This window comes from Squalius cephalus (genome assembly GCF_949319135.1).
Source record: "Squalius cephalus genome assembly, chromosome: 4".
NCBI lineage: Eukaryota > Metazoa > Chordata > Actinopteri > Cypriniformes > Leuciscidae > Squalius > Squalius cephalus.
The window spans coordinates 28,756,304-28,771,950 of NC_137125.1; the positions used below are offsets into that span (position 1 = coordinate 28,756,304).

The window sequence follows — 15,647 nt, forward strand, 5'->3', positions numbered from 1 at the left end:
GATTAGGCATTTTGTGTCATCACAATCATCCTCTTTCCTTGTTAACACTTCTTTCAGTGAGATGGAGAGTCTTCTTTTAAAGTGCAAAAACAGAAAACATCTTGTAGCTAAATTTTATTCGCTCCTTGGTTCTGCCGCCATGTACCACTTACCAGATATATCTCATAAGTGGGAAAAAGACCTGAATAATGAATATATTGAGGATGACTGGCTGACCACTATACGCCTGATCAGATCTACCTTTACCTGTAACCGGCTGAGAGAAACTCAGTACAAAATACTTCATAGGCTGCATATTACTCCCGTTATTTTAAATAAAATTGATGTCTCCATTTCCCCTTTATGTACAAAGTGTAACTTAGAAAGAGGGACATATTATCATTATTTTTGGGAATGTAAACTTATTTCCAGATTCTGGACACTTATTTCAAAGGTGGTTAGTGGGATATTTAAAATGAAAATCAAGAAAGACCCTGGGGTTTTTCTCTTAGGCCTTCCCTCTAGAGACTTACATCTCAATGCACTACATCATAAACTCCTTGATAAACTCCTTTTAATTGCTCGAAAGTGCATACTTCAAAACTGGATCAAAACTTCCCCTCCTAGTATCACCCTTTGGTACAGGGAGATCTTTAATATCCTCCCTCATGAAAGATTGCATGCGGTTGTAAAGGGTAAGGACGAATTATTTTTAAAAGTTTGGTCTCCGTTCTTAGTTTATATACCTGCAAATCTGAAAAGTCTACTACTGATGGGCAGACAGTTTTCTGATTGGAAGAAGGCATCTTCTCTGAAACCTTCAAATTATGAGACATAGAATATGATAGAATGCTGATGACTGGTGTATGTGTATTTTTATTCTTTTTTTTTTTTTTTCTCTTTTCTTTTTTCTCCATTTGTATTACAGTTTTTACCAATTGCTTACACACGTTTTCAAAACTAAGTCTCCTTTTTTCAAAACTCTACACACAATTCTCAAAACTGCACACACAAAATGCAAAATGCCTCAGATCTCCTTCAAAATGCAACACTGCATTCAAAATGCCATAAACACATGTCAGAATGAAGCATTTGCATCAAATGGCAAACACTTCTTTCATAATAATACATTTTTGGATATACCATGTAAACACTGCTGTTCTAAATCTAAAACTCTTTGGTCTTTCATAGGCTTATATCTACATTTCAATACAATGTTCTACAGTGAAAGTAATCTGATGTAACAAGTACACTGTAAACACCAAATGCAATGTAGAAACAGAAAATATTTATTAGGTCTAACATTATTGTTGTTTACAGTAGCATACAACAAAACCATAAACATATGTACTGTAAACCAAAAGTATATTCTTTAGAATACAGTAAATACAGTTTTTCTCAGTCGCTTTGGTGCATTTCTCACATTTGCACAACAGTTAATGCAGTTCTCAAAACAATTAGTAAAAACTGCAAAACCTAGTTGATAACCTGCAAAAGCGTGTCACTTGCTCAAAATGGAGAGCTCATTCCTCAAAAGCAAGTATTCATGTCACTGAAAGTGTCAGTGTCATCAAGATGAAAAGTCCTGACACATTGTTTATGAACAAGGTCTTCAAATGGCTTTGTCATGTTTTCATTAGGACAGTTTACTCTGTAAATGTTTTCCAATGCAACAAAGTCAGATCTTGGTGACACTACCTGAACATGCTCAAGACAGCACTATATACTATTGGCACAGCCATTTGAAAAATACAGTTAAGTTACACATTACTGTATTTAGTGAGGTAACTGAGTACAAGACACTAAATATATGTATGTTTCACATTTTTACTGCATATGCTCTTTGCAATTCTAATTTGTTCACAGCATTGTGCAAAAGAAAAAATACACCCTTATTTACAACAAACACAAACTCCCTTTGGGTAGAGCTGTGCACAACTGTAAACAATATTGCAGTACATATTGGAACTGAACATACAACATATTATAGTACTGTAATCATTCATGCACATCCAGACGTTCCTCATCAGTGAAAGCTGAGATTCACCTGAGAGAAATCGTTCAATTTAGGAGGCATTTTCAGGAAAAAAAAAAAAACATTTTCATTTGACAGTTTTTCTCGATTGCTTAAACACATTTCTTGAAACTATGCCTCGTATTCTCAAAACTATAAACACAAATCCATAACGTCTCACCCAATTCCCCAAACATCCTATTTTCAGGTCAAAATGAAGCTCTACACTCAAAACCATTCACTCTTGCTGAAAAACCAAACCTTGACCTCAGACTGGACACACAAGCCATCAAAATCACACACACTACAACATAGTCTAAGACACTGGTGCAATAAATTCAAAACAACATTTCCAAAACTGGTAAGTTATGTTGCTTGTGGTTCCCCCTCACAAACCTTTTCACACGATGAACACAAAAGACACAACCAATGGATACATTGGCACATTTTTATTCATACACAGAAAACACACACAAATATTTTTTTTTCCCGTTTTACTCTTTTTTTTTTTTTTTACTCTCTCCTCTAAATTTTTTTTTATATTTACTTACAGTAAGATGTGTGTGACCAACATATGACAGTAAAAGAGCACACACAAACCATATTCTAATATGGAATTTGAATTGTATTGGAATGGTAAAGAGTGTTGGGACGTGAGGGTCTCCACTCAAGGATACAATATGATGAACACGTCTAAGAATGTTTCACGTATACGGTTGAAATACCATCATTGGCCTAGAAAGATAACATTCTGGGAGTCCAGACTATAAAGGAGAAAGGATGCCCTCCCTTCACTGTCACACTCTGCAGCCACTCTGTGTGACTGTACGACTGCTGGCCTTTTCTTGCAAGAAAATAAACCTCATCAAAGACTATTGGAAATGTTTGTCTCTTATTCAGTAATTTTGTTTGCCACCACACCTCCCTGAAGGCTCTCGAGGCGACGGTAAAGCGACTCAAATTTGGCCTTACTCGTAGCCCAGCCTCCCTCATAGTCATACCATTGAATAACACATGGGCAACTAGAGTGGCTTGAATTTCATCCGAGACTGCTTGTCTTCTAGCCCTTCCTCCTCCTCATTCTTATCCCTCTTCCTTCATGTCTTTCTGGATCCATTGTTCCAAAACTCAATAATCTGATTTGGGCCCTTTTATATATCTATTGAAGGTTCTGATTGATGTGTGTTAAATTTTGACTCTTAGTGTTTCCACCTGGATAATTGTGTGCTAACTGAGCTGAAGCTGTGCTGATTGAGTGAACAATTTTGAATGCTAGTGCTTTCTATATGACAACATGGTGTAGGCAATGAGAAATGAAGGGATTTGTGTGTAGAGTTTTGCAGTGACAGTTCAACAAATTTGACTCATGTGTCAAAACAGGGAATAGTGTTTATAGTTTAGTGAAATGGGTGTGCTTTTTGAAAAATGACATTATGGTTTTGAAATTTTAGTTCAAAAGCCTGGTTATAGTGTTTAAGCAATCGAGAAAAACTGTAAAAAAATGCGTAAAATTTGCTTGACAGATTTTGACAACTAGTTCAACATTTTTGCATGTAATGACTCAAGCAATGAAATGAGGACTATTAGTTTTATATGGAATGACTATTCGGCATTCACAAGTATAGTTAATTTTGACTGACATGACATAAGCAAATGATAATGTTATAAAACAGCAGACTTGTATGAAAGCAATAGATGCATGTCCAAAAGCATTTGCAATTTGTTGGAAGGAATGAGAAACTGCTACTATGATGTGCACAAATGACTAAATTTTGTGGAGGTTTGATTGGTTGGGTCCCGGGGGGTCCCAGGAATCCATTGTTCAAAACAGATCATCTGACCTTTGACCTATTTAGGCCTATACTACAGTAAAGCAGTGATTGGTTAGTGATCAGTTAAGCAATTAGTGTTTGCACATGTGAGGAGTGTGTCTGTGTGACCTGGTGAATAAGTGTAGCATTTTGATTGGTTGTGTTTGGAAAAGGAAAGCAAGTCACTTCCTGATAGATCTTTGTGTTTTAGGTAGAGAATTGTGTGTAGTGTTTCGCAAAAAGTGTTTTATGCAATTGAAAACTGAGTCAAAGGCTGAGAAATAGCTTATGGTTTTGAAGATTTGGCATGTAGTTTTGCACTTTGAGTGAGAGGTTTCAAAAATCGTGTGACATGAAAAGATTTTGTGTGTAAGCAGTTGGTAAAAACTGTAGTTGTAACTTTGCCATATGCTGTCTGATGGGGGGAGGGGGGTCTTGTTTCTTGTTTCTGTATTCTGTATGTCTAAAAACAATAAAATGTGTTTAAAAAAAAAAAAAAAACTACACAGTAGTAAGAGCTGAACTGTTGCTTCATTTATCCAATATGGAAAAAGTGCTAATTTGGAATTCCACCATGGAAAAAGAGGGCCGGTCTTGGGCCTGAAACTCCCGGGCTGAAAAGTGGCCCCACTCCGGCCCTGCCTCAACCTCTTCCTTCATGTCTTTTTGGATCCATTGTTCCAAAACCCAATGAACTGACTCTGGCCCTTTTATCTATCTATTGAAGGTTCTGATTGGTGTGTGATCAATTTTGACTCTTAGTGTTTCCACTTGGGTAATTGTGCTAACTGAGCTGAAACTGTGCTGACTTGAGTGAACAATATTGTCAAGTCAAGTCAAGTCAAGTGTATTTATATAGCGCTTTTCACAATACAGATTGTATCAAAGCAGCTTCACAGTATTAAATTAAAATAATACATCAATGTTTGTTTCTAGTGGAAAACGTCCACGTTTGGTAATGCTGATCAATAGTATTGTTGATTGATTAATTAAATTAAGTATCCCCAACTGAGCAAGCCAAAGGCAACAGTGGTAAGGAACCAAAAAAACTCCATCAGGTGACCTGATGGAGAAAAAAAAAACCTTGGGAGAACCCAGGCTCAGTCGGGGGCCAATTCTCCTCTGGCGTTTATGAACTAGAGGTCGGATTTAACTGTAAGATTAAAAGTATTATATGAATGCCTGGCTGACGAGATGTGTCTTTAATCTAGTTTTAAACTAGATTATTGAATGCTAGTGCTCTCTAAATGACAGCATGGTGTAGGCAATGAGAAATGAAGGGATTTGTGTATAGAGTTTTGCAGTTACAGTTCAACAAATCTGACTTATGTGTCAAAACAGGGAATAGTGTTTATAGTTTAGGGAAATGAGTGTGCTTTTTGATAAATGGCGTTATGGTTTTGAAATTTTAGTTCAAAAGCCTGGTTATAGTGTTTAAGCAATCAAGAACAACTGTAAAAATGTTTATTTTTATTTTTCAAAAACATTGATGCGTTATTATTATGAACTAGCACTTTTTTGTTCTCATATTATTTTATCCAATCAACTTGTCATCAAACAATTACCATGTCTACGCTATCAGCATGAGCGGAAGCATATATTTATTAACTCTGTCAACTCACCTAACATTCCTTGACAGTTTTCAGCATCCCTCCACTCACTCTTGGCTTGTTCTTCCACCGCCTGGAATACGGGGGGAGTACTTTGGGTTCGGGCCGAATACCGAGCCCGGAGCCCTCTCCTCGGACAGCACGCCAAATAGGCATTTATTCTATCTAACTTATTTGTAAGTGTGAAATCTCAATTCTCCAGCGGCAGTCATCTTTGTTGTAAACGAATTCAACCCAAGTGCTCGTTGGTGACGTGGATGATTACGTTACTGTTGATCATCTGTCCATCATCGTATAAAGCCCGCCCTGACAATATGATTGGTCCGAACAGCTTTTGTTCTGGCATAATAGCTCAACAACGGATCAAGTCCAGACCAAGACTTCCAGACTTCCTGACCTAAAGACAGGGACAGGGATGGGTAGACTATATAATTGGATATTGCGATATTTTAAAGGAAATTATCAATACGATTTTTTTTCTTACATTTCGCCCAGACTTAACTACCACCTTCAGCAAAGGTAAAACCGCCCACCACACGATTTGTCTTGGGTCTTGTGGGATCCCAATCCCAGTGCAGTATTCTACTGTGGGGTTTGATGAGGGGTTTGAAGATGCCAACTTGAAAGTATTTGGGATGGGTCCTATAGAGAGTAAACAATATTGACAAAAGGTTCTGAGGTTACACTTCTTTCAGGAGCTTTGTGGATATTAGATCTAGCATGCATGTTGTTGGATTTAATGCTTTACATCTTTAAATGTCCATTGCTACTATGTGACATTAATAACTAACAAAGTAGGGGAAGTATCATTAAAATTATTACATAGCCAAAGCATACTTAAAAATATTTAAATAAGATATAAATACAAACTGGTCTTTTTGTGGAACTCCTAGTGAAACAGCACTTAATATATTTCTGGGATTGTCCTTATACACAATGATTATGCATTGATTTTGTTAAACGTATTAATTTAAATTGGCTTTTTATTTTTTTAAAAAGAAGAAGAAATAAACAAAAATGAAATACTGAGGCACTAAGAGCTATATTACTCAGATGTCACTGCAGATTTAGTTAAATATAGATTCATGAGTGTTTAACATTAATATTTAAAAGATACAAAATTTGAAGATTTAATACTTATATATATATATATCTATACTACATGTAACAGGCAGAATGTGCACAATAAGCTGGTTTGCAAACTGCCATGAAACGTCAAAGAAGGACTTTTATTTTAGTCTGTGATGTGACGTCATAAGGCTGCGCGTCCCCTCGTCTGTTGTGATTCGGGCTGAAGAAAGGTTTGTGTTTGTAAACATTTAAAGCGTTTAAATCGATACAAATCGTTCAATCACATTTATACCAACGATGTAAAACGAGTGAATTATAATTCCTTGAAATATCATATTGCTTGTTTAACATTAATTAACGTTATTTTTGTGAGTAAAGCGCATCCTTACATAAAAGGTGCTTCTCATTTTGCTCCCTATGAATCAGTTTATCGTAAACACGAATTTGGTACGGCAATTAATGATAAAGGAACAGCTTTTCCAAATAAGGTTCATAATGAATCATGATTTCAAGCGCTCGTTTCATCGCATGCTGAAGAAACATGTTGGTATAAATGCAACGAGAACACAAACATTGACAACATTTATTAACCAGTTGCTAATGTTTTGAACTCATTAAATAGCCTACAACTAAGTATGAAATGTCTGTATAATTTGTGTGTTTTTATATTAGTTTTTAGTGCTAGTTTTGAGGGGGTTTTGAGGCCATTTAACCCTTTAAGCCCAAGGCATTTTTTCGAGTTGTTTTTTTTCTTTCTTTCTGAGTGACATACACACAAAGACTCATAAGTCCAAAACTATAGCAAGGAGAGTCAAAAGATTGGTATTGATAGAGAACCTTTTAGAAAAAAAGTCATTACATTTGGACATCCTCATGCTGAGAAACTGCTGAGAAAATACTTTTTTTAAATTACATTACACAATTAAATTACACATCTTTTTTTATTTAACATGCAATAACTCGGAGGAAATAAGGTAGGAGGACAAATCTTTGTTTGGTCATGTTCCCCTACATGTGAGCTGAATGTAAAATAATTTAATTTACAAGTGTCATGCTTATGATTTATTACATCAATTACTGCTTTATTTAATTCAGTGACCCAAGTAACTTCAAGTTATTAGTGTAACAACAGCCACCCCTAAATGGGTCATTGACGCATAAGACTTTTTAATAGGCCAATTTTAAAATACCAAAAATATGGATATGTTTGGCCATTTTCTAAACATTTGGAATGTAGTGTACACATGCCTTTATAAAGAAAAGTAAAAAAATGGACATTTTAGTGTTTTTACACTTAAGTTAATAATACATAGCCTTAAAAAAGTCATCTGGGGTGACTGTAATATATCTCAAAATTCACATTTTTATGTATCATTAAGACTAGTTGAACTCATATCAGTAAGTAGATAAACTTTAGTGCCCTTTCATTTTATGAAAACCATTATTTCACAAGTTTATTCTATAATATCAGAGTCTCCCTCATAATCCAGTTACAATACTGATTTTCACTTTAAAAGCAAAAAAACAGAATTACATTTAGATATTACACATTCAACAATAGCATACCACTGATTAATATTTGAGGCTAAACTGATGGATATTTGGTTATGAATTTATTCATTTATTCATTCATTTGTTGGTTACCCCACATGACATATGGTCGCCCCAAATGATAAGAAAACCACAGGTATAAAAATTTCAGTTAAAATGTACACAAAAGAGTTCAAGACGAAAGAAAATTTAACTCTTTTTATTCAAAGAACATTTCAACATTTAAATATAACAAATCAGAAGGACATTAACATTTAAAATTATATAATTTTATTGCAACACACATTAAATGCTTCAAGAACTTAAGAAGCTGAGTAAAGAATCTCTTTTTTGGAACCTTTTTGATTCATTGGACAGGGATGAACACTACTTGCATCTCAATTAACCTTTCAACATTCAAATATCACAAATAATAAGTTTCTTTTTCTGGACCCATTTAGCCACATAAGGCAGTGATGAACACGACTTGCATTTATCTAAGCTGAGGTATTTCTGAACTTCACCCAATCTTGGAGAGTCAGCTTTGAGAAGCGTGATGTTGCTGGCTCAGGCTCTGAGATCACAGCATGCACATCTTTTCTGTAGTAGAAAATTAAATCTACAGTTTGTGGCCACATGAAGAGGTTTTTGTCACCAGATTGTAGCATACAATTGACCTGCACTTCTTCTCCCACAACCTCAAGCACTTGGCCAACATAAGGCTTTTCATCATAAATGACAATAACAAACTTGCCACAAAGATCTAGATTTTCTTGTTCCCTAGGTGGTTGAGGAGGAGAGCTTGGGGGATTCTCAGTGTTGCACACAGTGCGTCTCACTCTCAGGTCTACTGTTACGGGCTTGTAACAAGGGCATGGACTCCTCTCTGTTTTCCTACAGAAGCATGACACAGTCCTGTGAGTGATCTGTGAAGGCTGGGTAGACCAAACCTGGTGTATTTTAAAGGTGCCCTTCACAGCCTCCAAGTTGTCAGGAATTAGCTCATCACACTTTTCAATGCTTTCTCTGTTTACCCAATAGTGTGTGATGCTTGAGCCTAATCTTGTGTTCAGCATCTCATAGAGTTGCTGTGGTGTCTGAAGTTCACCACCTCTTTGGACAAAGCGATCTGCTTCTCTTTTTATTGCCCCACCAATCCCATCTGGGGCCCCTTTCCCATGAGACTTTTCTGAATAATTCCAGGTCACCTTAGTGGGGACAGTACTGAGGAGGTAGAAGTTGTTTTTATTCCGGTACTGTGTAACCAGCCCATCACTCTGAATGTGGAGGGTTGTGATCTGTGGGAAGGTTTCACGAAGCTCTCCTAAGATGGGCTCTAGATGTGCCCACACCGCCCGCTCGTCATGGCGCAGGCTGTCAGAGAGTGTTGCATAGGACTTTGTTCCATGCACAGTGTACAGGACTGCTGTGTGGATAGTCGCTTGCTGTCTGCTACCTCCAAAGTGAAATGCCTGAACCTCTGTGTTCAGCTTACATGCATAATTCTCTGAGAAGTCAACATGCAGAACAGCTTCACACCCTGTGATGTTTTGTTTAAGGTAGCGGAACTGCTCTGCCTGGTGCAGCCAGTTAAACTGATGTATCGCCAAGGACTCTAACTTCTGAGAGAAAAGCTCCATCAAGTCCTTGATGGTTCCACTATAGATCTGTTTCACCATGTTGCCAAACATTCTCTCTCCATTTGTGGAAGTTACCCTCTTCCACTGCTCCCAGGTGACTTCTGAGCTGCTCTCTGTCTCAGGGAATTCTACCTCCTCAAAGCAGCACTTGGCACAAACACGGTCCATACAGTCCTTATTTTTTGGATCACACACTATCATAACCAGCAGCTCAGAAATGCTTTTTGTCTTCAACAGCCCTCTGCTGTAGAGCTTGTTGGCCAGCAGGTGGACATTTTCGTGGTCCATGCATGCACATGTGTCCCGATCCTTGGCTTTTGGCTCAGTGACATAGAAGGGGCGTCTTCTAGCAAACTGCCTGTAAGATAGGTGGAGGCTCTTCTTCATTTCACTATTGTACAGCCCATGGAGCTCTGTGAGTGGCTTTGTGAGAATTCTTCGCTGTTCTTTTATTTTGTTTTTTGTGATGGTATCTTTTTTCCATGGTAAAAGTCGACTATTCTCATCTCTAGTCAGAAAACTAACAACAGCCAGCTTTCTCTCTTTTGCCAGTTTCTTCCCCCCTTTTGGCTTGAGCCTCTCACTGTGGCTTAACCGTTCTTTTGCCCTCGTCTCACCTTTTCTGGCCCTTTCCTTTTCTTTTCTCATCTTTGCAAGTTGTTTCCTCAGATTTATGTTTAGCTTTCTTAATTCATGCTTCTCAGCCTGCAGTCGTTTACAACGTTTCTCAGCTTTCTTTTCTCTATCTTTTCTCTCTGGTGTGGAGGACATCTGTGGATGGAAATCCTCATTTTGAGGTGGAGCATCCACCACCACACACCCCCCTGGACTCTCTTGCTGCCCCTCCACTCCTTCTACACCTGCTGGATCTGGCAGAGTGTTCTCTATGGATTGAGGTGTCAGGTCCAACATTGCCTTCTCCATCTTTCTTCTCTCCCTGTATCCTCTGGATGCAGCCTTCCACTTGTTTCTCAGATTATTCCTCTCCCTCTCTGATAACTCATCTGACTTCACATTTGGATTCTTCCCCTCATGCTTTCTTTTTTGGTAGCTGAAACAATAGTGTACAGAGTTGTTCATCAACAACAAGATAAACATTCTACACCTGTGCTCTTTCCTCCTTATCCTGAACCTACTCTCTTTAGAGAACAGCTGTTTCGGTGACCAATGTTTAATAGCTCATTGAGCATACAGTCTAAACTGTTTATTTGATCTACCCTGGTCTCCTACTTTCTGTAGCTCTAGTGACTCTAGCTCACTGCTACAGAAGCTCTTTTTTCTTTACCTCTCTCTTTTCCTTGCAAGATACTCTGCTCTTGCTGCAGGGTCGGAGTTGACTTTCTGTCTATAACGAGCAGTCTTCTCTTTGCTTGTTAATCGTGCCATCTAGGAAATAGGTAAAATAGGTTAAAACTTGTTTTAAATGACTAATACATGTATAGTCACATAAATAGAATGTCATTGTGTAGTTTTTTATTTATTTATTTATTTATTTTTTACATTTTTCCTGTAGGATTGTACTACAACAAAAAATAAATGTTTATCCCTATAAAAGGAATGGAAAATGGCTGAATTAAAAAAAAAAGATAAAATATACAAATAATTATGATTAAACAATTAACTCCACAAATTTACAAAATTAAAACTACAAATATAGGACATATATCTATCATTTAAAACACTCAGCAGTGGTCGCCCCACATGATACTCGGTCGCCCCATATGATGTTTTCAAGTTCACTCAAGTATAACAGGCTAACAGTTAGCCTCAGAAACCAAACTAGCTTCTTCTAGTGACAAAGCACTATCAAATTTATCATCAAAATATAGATTTGTGGGAAAAAAATTATAATTCACAGTTTTGGGGTGGTCGCCCCACATGATGACCAAAAGTGACTACGACATTACAGCAGTTAAAAAACAGCTTTTTCTTACTATATGAGAGAGACTGATTTACCTTACAGTTGTTTCCAGGGGGTCTTCACTTGTGTCTGGCTGATGCAATATCCCTTCCTTGAGATGTTTTTCAAAATAAAGGTCCCAAAATTGTGGTTTGTTGATGGTCGCCCCGGATGATATGGATAGAATCAACTTAATTCGGACAACATTCGTTTGTATATCATGATAGAAATATATGTGCAAAAGCTTTATAGTTTTGTCAATGGATGTAAAACATGTTTGAAATTATGCCAACTAGGAAAAGGGATATATTTAAGTTGATTTAAACTGTTTTTAAACCAGTTGTCCTAACAAAAGTCAAGGCTGGACGGTCGCCCCATATTATGTTTTGGCACTTCGGATAGCAGAAAAATGATAAAAAACTTAAAAATTTGGAGAAGTTAGAGTTGTTTAGTAGGTGAAGAAGGTATAACAAGTAGATGAGAAATTTGTATGTATTTTTTATTTTTTCTGCAAAATAAAATTAACCTGGACAGAAAAAGGGGGCGTCACGTCATTGACCCAAATACATTCTACTGGCTAGGACCTGGAGGACGCATCTGCGCATGCTAGAGAGTAGAGCGTAACTGTTGACGGTTAACAGACAGGTCCTTCTGTACTTGCATTCTCAAAATCAAGGTAGCAATTGACCACACTGCTGACATGATCTTATCTCTAGCACTCCTTGCACACGTGAGTTATTGCAGGCACATATCAGCACATTATCAAACCGGCATAATTTTTTCATATGACAATTATATTTTCAGCCTTTATCGGCCGATTCGGATGTCGTGCTGATAATATCGTGCATCCCTAACATATGTGTTATTCCATTCAGTGGTTGCTTAGTAATTCTTGCGAGAGCACAATTTGAATTTGCTCAGCGAGTTACTCTGGTGTCGAGTAATGATGCTCATTAAATATGCCCCTCGATCCGAGCTTCACCAATCACATCGGGTAATCTGATATAGGCGGGCCAGAGGCGAGCTAAACAGATGACGACAGTGCTGTGACATCAAAGTCATTAGTAAACATTGCAAGATGCCTATGGATGAACATCAGTTGTTTGAAATGGCTTTGGCCGCTACAATGAACAAGTTAGACTTGGCTTTTTATCTATAACAGGAACAGAAGACGCCGCTCGAATCGTTCCTTTGCAAGAAGGACGTTTTTGCTGTTTTGCCGACCGGATACGATAAGAGTGTAATCTACCAGTTAGCTCCGCTGGTAGCTAAGCATATGGAGTTTATTGTTGTGATTGGTCGTAGTGTTATCCTATTGCGTGCAGTGAGATTTTCAAATGCATGCTTGGTGCCGCCCCTTGAGCTGGCCGATTTTCATTAGTCGACGCCAGACCATTAATCTTTTACATTTAGGTCTGGATTTACAGGCTATCTTACTAGTGCTCTGACTACTGAACTAGGGAGCTGATTGAGACACACACAGAGATTTAGTTTTGATTGAATTATTTCTGTTAATTATTGTTATCTTAAACAACAGTTTGTCCAAACACAGAAAACTCCTGGTGAAGCAGCTGAGATCCACGTGACACTATTATAAAGATGGCGTTTGTTAAAGAGGAGAGTGAAGACATGAAGATTGAAGAAACATTCAGCGTGAAACAAGAAGATACTGAGGAACAAACAGGTTGGTTTTTTTATTCTCAAAACTGAACTCAATCATTTAATATATTGACATCAACAGAAATGAATTATATTTTTGAAGAATGTCACATGAGTGTCCTAATTCAAGTTATTTTATTTGACATGGAGCGGGTCACTTGATGTTGAGCATCAGTTATTATGACATGTTACACATTAAGTTAGAAAAAAGTAATATGAATTAGGGATATGACGGTTAGGAAATTTTCCCACCGCTTATTTGTCGTGTTACAACACCGGTATGATCGGGGTGGGTGGGTAGTTTTTCCCTCTTTTGCACCTCGCTTTTAAATCGCTCATTCGAAGGCGAAAGTAAAATTCGCACGGCCACACTGGCATTGATAAAGGTGCAGAGCGAGCGTTTCAATTAATTCCTATGGCATTTGTTCTTCCATACGAATAAACTCAATACGCTCTGTGCCAGTGGACACTGTAATGAATATGTCCGTGCGCATTTTACAAGCCGGGGTGACATTTGCTTGAATGGTGAGTTCATTATTATTCTTAATGAAAAACACAGCAAGTAGAAAGACACAAGTCAGCTCCTGGATTGAGCAGACACATTCAGTTTTTAATTGTCTGTTGTCTAACTGAACTAAATTATTTTTGTTACTATAAGAAATCAAAAGGGCGGTGCTACAGTGGGCAAGTGATGTAACAGGTGCTGCGGCTGAACACTGGTAACACCGACTATCGCTGCAAGCCTAATATGAAAGTAGAATAAAAAATAATTACTAACACTATATCAAAGTTCCTTTCAAGGATGGTCTGTTAACTCGGCGGCCATAGGTGTCCTCCGTCTATTTCGGGCATCCAAGACCAAGGCTGCATCCGAAATCGCATACTCTCTTGAGGAGGTTCTTATTTTGAATAAGTAATTACTTCACAACCACTAACAAAGTATGTTCTATATATCATGAGTGTGTATGAATGTAATCCGGAAGTACTACATTCACCATGCTGTCATTACTACTACCAGCATCAGTTATGTCGCTTCACTGCAATTCACAAATCCTCTGCTGTGGCCTCATGGTATAGCACACTTCAGAATTTAGCCAGAAGTCGTCACCCAGGTACTTTTTACCTACTCTTTTATGAGTACTGTGAATTCGGACAATTATTTCTTCTATTAATCGGATGAAAAATCCAAAAAATTATTGAAATTTGTTTCATTAAAAAGTTCACAAATATTGATAGTTGTTTAAAACAAATGTTATTCCTAGAGATGTATCGATTGATTGGCCAGGGACCGGAAACAGACGATTTTTCACATGATTGGCCCGTATCGTTCACCGGCCGGTCAGTCTCACGTCTTTCCAATTCCGAGCCGTTCCGTTTTGTTGCCAGTGGTGCAGGCAATAAATGTCACAACCACGCTCACACTCACACTCACAGCCACATGTAAACATCTCATTGGCTTGGGAGTTCTTTACTGTGAGTAAAGACACAAAGTTTGCAATTTGCAATACTTGTAAGGCCAAAGTAAACCGTGGGGAAGCCACCACAAAAATGTTTAGAACATTGCTTTCCTAATTATACACTAGTTTTGTCAATACGTCCATACATATTGTCAATACAATTTGATACATATCAATACTGAAATATCTTAAACCGTTCTAATATACCTTTTCTGCAGTATTGATACCCTGATACCAACTGCACGTTCTTGGCCTTTTCTTTCTGACAGTAAATTGACACACACCCGCCTGCTCACTCACTCGGCTCATTCGTTCTGGTAGAATAGTGCTTGTATTGCGCATAATTTTACTAAGTCCCACAGGGCTCACACCAAAATCAAGCGCACCACTGATCTATACAAGTGGCGGACACATAAAGCCTTCTCTCAAACATCTTGTGAGTCTCAAGTACCAAAATGGCTAAAACAGAGAACGGTGTATCTACAGTGACAGTTTTTGAACAAAACATATTTTGTATCCGTATACCAGGAGAAGGGTAAATTTTTACAGTTTAAGCCTGTGCATTGCTCCTGGCTTTAGGTGCTGTTTACATGACACTGTTTTCAACTAAAAACGGAAAACTTTTCAGCGTTTATTTACATGACAACGGCAATTGTTGTCTGTACGTGGAAAACGTTTTTAGTACATTGGTGTCGTGTAAAACATAACCTTTGAGCAAGAGAGAGAGTTTAACATTTAAAATTTGCACAGATTCTAAATCTTGCCTCAAAGCACTTAAATCTTATAAGAACGACCACCCCACAATTGTTAAAATAACAGCAAAATTGAATCTTTTAAAGGAAGAATATTTTAATATTACTTTCTGCTGGATTCCGGGTCAAATGAGGCTAATTGGTTATGAACAGGCAGATGCTGCAGCAAAGAAAGCTCTCCCTGAGAATTACAGAATGTCAAATTCCTCCATCAGATCTCAAAC

At 37.6% G+C, this 15,647-nt stretch overlaps 1 protein-coding gene across 2 annotated transcripts in view; it reads left to right on the top strand.

The window, feature by feature from the left end:
* Positions 1–6,661: 6,661 nt before the first annotated feature.
* LOC307157019 (uncharacterized protein) overlaps positions 6,662–15,647 on the top strand; it is a 30,270-nt gene continuing 21,284 nt past the window's right edge. The window contains exons 1-2 of one of the 2 annotated variants that reach the window (XM_079868759.1): positions 6,662–6,715; positions 13,093–13,239. In XM_079868759.1, the coding sequence (XP_079724885.1) occupies positions 13,155–13,239 (85 nt within the window). In that variant the 5' untranslated portion in view covers positions 6,662–6,715; positions 13,093–13,154. Of the gene's footprint in view, positions 6,716–7,402; positions 7,460–13,092; positions 13,240–15,647 lie in introns of those variants that run through there. The other variant, XM_079868760.1, reaches the window with a different exon arrangement.